The sequence below is a fragment of the Stylophora pistillata genome, chromosome 11, assembly GCF_964205215.1.
Source record: "Stylophora pistillata chromosome 11, jaStyPist1.2, whole genome shotgun sequence".
Lineage (NCBI taxonomy): Eukaryota > Metazoa > Cnidaria > Anthozoa > Scleractinia > Pocilloporidae > Stylophora > Stylophora pistillata.
In genome coordinates, this window is record NC_142529.1 from 20617680 (window position 1) to 20624367 (window position 6688).

Sequence of the window (6688 nt, forward strand, 5' to 3'; positions counted from 1 at the left end):
AGAAGTCTCCGTGTGCGTTGCATACATTTGAAACTCCGTTAACTCAGGTACGTTTATGTACATTTATACAGTTTAAAACACGTTCAATCGCTCGCCCATAGCGAGTCCTACCATCCAAGGCGCGTGTCATTGCAAAATTTAAATCGTTAGTTAGTGTTTTCAGGCGATGAAATTTTTTATAGGATCTAGTTTGTGTGTGATAACAGAAAAAAGGGACGTAGACAAGATTTTTCAGAGGAAGAGAGATTACACTATGTCAAACAGAGGGTAGATCACTTACTTGTAAATCAGATTAATAATAATTTTTGCATTTTAATCAGCGTTTAATTACAATTTTAGGCATTCTGATGCGTCATTTGTCAAACAAAAGGGAAAACTATGCTTTCATTTGGGTTAACATTCGGGTCATTTACACCTTCTTGAAAGTCAATAGGGACAATATACAAACGATATAGTGCATAAAGCATTCATTAACATTTTTATCACACTGTTTACAATTTGATAGCAATCCTGGACGGCATTAGTATTAAGCACTTGTACAAACAATTCTTTGTTTTTCATGTTCAATATGCAAGTAGCGATTTTCAAATGAACTCCTAATTTGCCTAAATTCACTTTGTCAGTAAATTTAGTCCAGTTCATTAGCTTCGTGAAGATTTTCTGACCGCAGGCAAAATGCCACGAAGAAACCGAATACCACTCGAACACAGAGAGAGAATCGTGAGAGGATTTGAGGACGAGGAGGAAGGTTATCTCGTGGTCGCAAACACGCACGGAGTGAACCAATCAACGGCAAGAGGCATTGTGGCGCGCTACGGCAGGGGTAGGATCCAGGAAAGACCACGAGGTGGTAAAAACAAAGTGCGTGTGAATAATGAGATGAGCGACTACCTAAAGGAAATAATCAACGAAAACTGTTTACCCACGCTTGCTCGGATAAACAGCGAACCAAGTGGACGGCTGCCACTTAAGCCCGAGATCCAAAACCTCACTGAGGTAAGGACAGTAGACGGGATGCTCTTCCGAGTGAAGCTAGCAAGGCCCTCCCTGGTGATAGAAACAGACCTGATGTGCTGAGCAATCAATGATTACGTCACCTGGTTTAGGAACCATGCCGTAGTGCACCGCTGCATGTTTGTCGATGAATGCAGCAACAACATGTGGACGGCCAGAAGCTATAATATAGCGCCGCAGGGAGAGAGGGCGTAGAGTCAAGTGTGCGGCTAGTGAGGACGAAACTTAACTGCGACAATGGCAATTTCGCCTATCAATGGAGTTATGTTTTCCTTAACAGCTGTTAGCGGAATGAATGCTGCGCGTTTCGATAACTTCCTAGCACAGACGAGGATAAATCTGGATCCCGACGAGGAGGTGATCTTTGTGTACAACGGAGCACCAGCCTACCGAAACCCAGTCATCCCGCCACAAACACATAGCTTAAAATGCTGACCCCCTTCAGTCCTTTCCTCATTTTTTCTTTTTGATTTTTAGCGCAAATGAATGCGTATTCTCTCGTAATGAACACCAAAAGGTGTATTTCGTTCCGTTTCAACCTTGTTCCCAGGGCCTTTAAATTTCTCTCAGTTGGGGAGCCATCCCCAACTAAGAGGAAAGGCTCTGGGAATGAGGTTGGTTCCGTTTCATTAAATGAACGCCTGGGACAGGCCACAAGATCCCCGTTTAGGACCCCTATGGACGATTTGGATAAAATTTTTAATTTCCCACCATCGTTTTCTTATAACGATGTGGCTGTCTCGAGCCCTTTTACTCTTCAACAATGATCAGCAATTATATTATCCATACAAACTTCAGACACTTGAAAGCACACAGGTAACGGGAGTTAAGATCATAATCAACTATGAGAGTACACAGAGAGACCTTTTATGACACCATAAGCTAAAACCTCCACACTACTTAGTGTCGTGCCATCAGATACTCGTGTTATTGCAAAACTATGTCAGTTAGTGAACGTTTTTCGTCAATGAAACTGCCAGCAAAAGCACATGCTCCGCAGAAAGTATAGAATGTGTTCAATCGCTCACACCACACATTTGTTGTTTGTAAGGATCAGGTCTTGTTGCTCTACTTTCGTTAACCTTGTAAATCTATTAAAATATGGAACCAAGACGTTCTCGATGACTTAGGTTTGACAATTGAAATTGTTCAGAAAAAGAAAATGGAATCGAGAGTCGTCGGCAGAGATTTTCACTCTATTCCCGCGACTATGTGAAATCGACGCGCTTGCAGCCTCAGAAATGAATTTTTCCGAGGGGGGGGGGGGAAAGGGGGGTTAACCAAAGTGTTTATATAAGAAAAAGTAAATAAATATCAGTATCTGAGCAACTGCGCACCCATCCCTCCCCTAACCCAACATTAACCCTAACTTATTATCAATCAGTTGACTGTTGTTAAGTAAGGGGAGGGGTGGGTTCGCAGTTGTACAGATATCACTATTGATCTGAAAAAGTTGTCTCTCTTGACAGGGTCACCTGCAAGGGCAAGACAACTCGCCCCCTTCCCCCTCCCCGACGAACTCATCATCTGCCTATAAAGCTTTGATTGAAATTTTTCAAAGAAAATAAGTGAAAAGTTATCACGGCTATGCTAAATCGGGGGAAGGTGTCTCAAATAGCCGACGCCAGCCAAATGGGCCTCAAAGCCAAATCCTAATCAAAACGTTAAAACGGAAGGCGTCTTTTCCATGCTATGTAGTGGCAACACGCTGTCATAAATATAGGATTATTAAAGAAAACAAAAAAAAAATATAAAACTTGTCGGTATTAGTGCTGGGCAGTTCTTGGTCAGCGCTCGTGCGTTTCTCCATTATTCGTCAAGTACACGGCGCAAAGAGTAATCACGCTAATGATCAAGAAAAACGTAAAAAATAAATGATCCAGTTTAGCTGACACTTTCTGCCATGTTGTTTGATCTTCCTTCCAATCCCATCCATGTGGTGAAGTACCTCTTGTGGAAAGGGTGGACACTTCTATGGCATTCAGGGATGGGGGAGATTTCACAGAAGGGACTGGATACTCGCCTGAGTCGTTCACATGAACTCGTTTGGACGGTTTTCCCTTCTTCCTACAACAAAAGCAGAGTCTGCCTACCCATTGAGGTGGGGTTCCATCCATGAAGAAAACTTTAATGACGAAGATGTTACCGAAGAGGACCAAGGCCATGATGACCGACGTGGCCTGCAAACCTATGCCCAGGATTGGGACGCCTTCCGATGTTTCAGGGAGGAAGGATGGAATTAGGAGCAGGAACACTGTCATGGCAAGAAGCATAGTAGTGACAAAGCCAATTCTTTCCCCACTCTCCACGGGAATGAAAAAGGATGTCAGAGTTAGGGCCAGAAGCAACGTACTTGGAATAGTGAGGTAAAACACGTGAAACAAAGGTTTCCGAGACATTCTTAACGTGTAAACAACTTCACTGAAGTTGTGAGGACAGCAGTCGCCATGGGTTGTCTTTTTAATGATTTTTTCTATATTTGTTATATTCCAGTCTCCACTTGAAACGAAGCGATCTGCAAGTAAAAAATACCTTTTTTTATGTAGGAACTCAAGGATAATGATCACGTGGGAGGGAGGGGGGCAAACCCCCGGACCCTCCCAGTAGATCTCTAGATTTCTCCTCAATAAAGATAGGAGTAGCAAATGTCACGTGAAAGTAAAAGGCCAAGCTGCTAAGCAAGAATTATCGTAGCGTAGCTCAACCTCGTTCCCATAGCCTGGGGACGAGGCTGGACGTAGTTATTTCCTTCACAAGAGGTTAGATGCTTCCTCAAAGTCTCAAAACGCACCTAGTGTCATAATTTTAAATATACTCTTTTACAGTACTCTAGAACTTTCAGTTTTTCTTTTCGTTCTAAAAGTATTACCTGCCTTTTGACCTTAAAGTGGTTAATGGACTGAATCAGTTAGTTTAGCGTTAACCCTTTAACTGCCATGAGTGACCAAGACAGAATTTCTCCTTACAATATCAACACAATATCAAGCAGACAAGTAATGAGAATAAAGAAAAATACCAATTAGGGGATCATTAGTTGATACAAAATTATCTACGAAAGACCCTATAGAATTTCTCGAAATGTAACGCTTGTAGTAAAGTACGTCACGAAATGTAACGCATGCGTCATGTCATCGGATCCCGTGATTATCGCGTGACGTGTGTTGAGTCGTAACCTGAAAAGAAACCTCAGGGTTCTTTCGGATACGAAGTTTCTTTGATGCTCGGATGTATTTATCGAGAAGTTGTCGGGTTAAGTCGTCTTGAAGAGTTGAAAATTTGTATACGCGAAGTTTTGTTACACCATCTGAGCATTAACTGATACTCACTAGTGTATTCTCCACTTTTGTCCTCAAAAAGTTTAATATCCAGTCTTTTTTCTCCGTATGTGTATGAACCAAAGCCCAATTCACATGTCTGGTTGTCAAACGGCCAGCTGATGATTTGTAAATCACAGTTCGCTTTGAATGTAGCAGGTCCACTCCACACACAGTTCCCATCGTTGTCCACAGAAACCTCAGTGACAAATTTCGTTCTTCCTCCAGCCAGGGTGATACTATCGTCTCCGCTAAAGTTGGTAAACGGAAAAATCTTAGGTAAAAATGTTACTTTCAAGGGTAACTTTCAAAAAATATTTCTCAACTATCGACTCTGTCGACCGAGTTGTCGAACGAGTGTCCACCGACATATTGATCGAGAGTACCAATATACCCGTCGAGAATACCTGTGGTAAACATGGTAACGCTCGAAACGTCAGCCTTTGTAATCGTTACGGTGGCCAATTTACCGTTTCAACTTTGTTGACATATTCAAATTATGTGGTAAACATGATCCGACTTTTTCTTGAAGAAACAGTGTAGACATTTTGTCCAAAACTGTTACAGTTGTAATTGTGTATTTTTTGCAAGTCGCACTACCTCATGTGAATTGTTGGTTCGGAAGCACTATCAATTCGTGATGTTGCCCCATTTTGTTACAAAGACTTGCTGCCACTCACTTGTTGTAAAGGGAAATATCTGGAACCCAGATCTCACTCGGAAGAAACTGCACGCGAGTTACATCTCCAAAGGCTTTCGAGTCCCATACGAGAAATTCATTTTTCCATTTCTGAAAGATGAATCAAATTAAAGTAATACGCCTTCGCGTCTCAGCCTGATCCTAGCAGGTACTTAAATATATTCTGTCTCCATTTTATTGATTAAAATGGTCGATACAAAAATTATAGCACAGCAAATTTCAACTAAGGGTCGAAAATATTCCGAGATAGCATTAGTTTTGCTTTACTTAATTTAGGTTAAACTGAATTGCAAAAGTAAGGATCTTTAATTTTTTTTCTTAAGTGGTTCATCGCAAGGCAAACCTTTTCCCTTTTCGCTTAAGTTGAATGTCAGCAAAAACTGATGAGTTTGAACTGACCTGTACCACCCAAGTGTCTAAAATTACAATCTGCTCTTTTGTGTCCTGCAAAATGAGAAATTCAAACAAATGAAACAAATGGTGTGCATAACCCCCTTCCCCTCTCTCTCTCTACCTCTGTCTTTCAGGTAATAACGACAGTACTAATAACAATCAGAAATTATATAACTATAACGTAAAATACATAAATTTATTATCAAATGCGCTTTACGGTAAATAAAAAAAAAATGAAGTTGATAAGGACAGCTTAGTAGAATTAAATGAATATAAAAATTAACTAATATGAACGAAACCTAATAATTCCTTCGAGAAGATAAAAACAATACATTACTGGCGCAACAAACTAAAACCTCGGCTGAAAAGGTGAGTTTTGAGACCATGGTAAACCAGATATATAGCCCAGGCCGAGTATGTCCCTTGTTAAACTATTCCGAAGGCATGGAGCTCCAGAGGAGAAGGCCCTTGCTTCTTGTGCGGGTAACATCTTGCCTCTTAGGTTCATTCGGAAATTTCCGATTATACTTTTAGTCCGTATTTCAAATTGGTAGGAATTTTAAAATCAATAAGCTTTCAATGATAAGCAAACGCAATATCATATACTGCTTATGAGAATACTAAAATAATCTTAAATTGTAATCGGTACTTAATAAGTAACCAGTGTTCGGTACAGCCAGCGTTTAAAGAGAAAATATCAGAGTACTAAGGTAGAGTACTTAGGTGGGGTATAAATGCGTATCAGTGACATGTCAAAAAGAACCTCACGCTGTGGTGATATAACTATACTCTGTCCTTGGTATAACCATGACACAGATGGTGGAAAAAATTTTCTTGTCACAGCCGCAAAACTTTGGAACTCTCGCCTATTGATATAAGATCCAGCACCAGTATCAACGCATTCAAAGAGAACTATTGTAATTTTATAAAGGAAGGTTATGCTAGCTTGCGCTTGGTTACGTTTTCCATTTCATAAATTTTTTACATCGTCTGACCCCCTTTTGATTTTACATTTAACATTGCATTGACCGTTTTCTGTTCTGTTGTTACTTCTTTTTTTTTTTTACCTTTTCTTTTACCATTTTTTAACTGCTTTTGATGTTCGTTAATTAGTTTTATATCTTAGGGTAGGGCCACAAGTTTACCAGTTCTTAACAGTAATGTGTCTTCTTCAGTAAATAAAGTTATTATTATTATCATTATTATCATTATTATTCTCATCATATATATTATTATTATATATTACTATATATCATCTTACGATTCG

General features: G+C 40.0%; 1 protein-coding gene across 1 annotated transcript in view; it reads right to left on the reverse strand.

Annotated features, from left to right (window-relative positions):
* Positions 1 to 292: 292 nt before the first annotated feature.
* The window catches only part of LOC111340462 (neuronal acetylcholine receptor subunit alpha-2), an 11030-nt gene continuing 4634 nt past the window's right edge, over positions 293 to 6688 (reverse strand). Inside the window, exons 3-6 of the mRNA XM_088737981.1 lie at positions 5428 to 5472; positions 5009 to 5118; positions 4341 to 4579; positions 293 to 3529 (exon numbers count right to left, since the gene is read on the reverse strand). Coding sequence (XP_088594107.1) covers positions 2802 to 3529; positions 4341 to 4579; positions 5009 to 5118; positions 5428 to 5472 — 1122 coding nt within the window. The 3' untranslated portion in view covers positions 293 to 2801. The remainder of the gene's footprint in view (positions 3530 to 4340; positions 4580 to 5008; positions 5119 to 5427; positions 5473 to 6688) is intronic.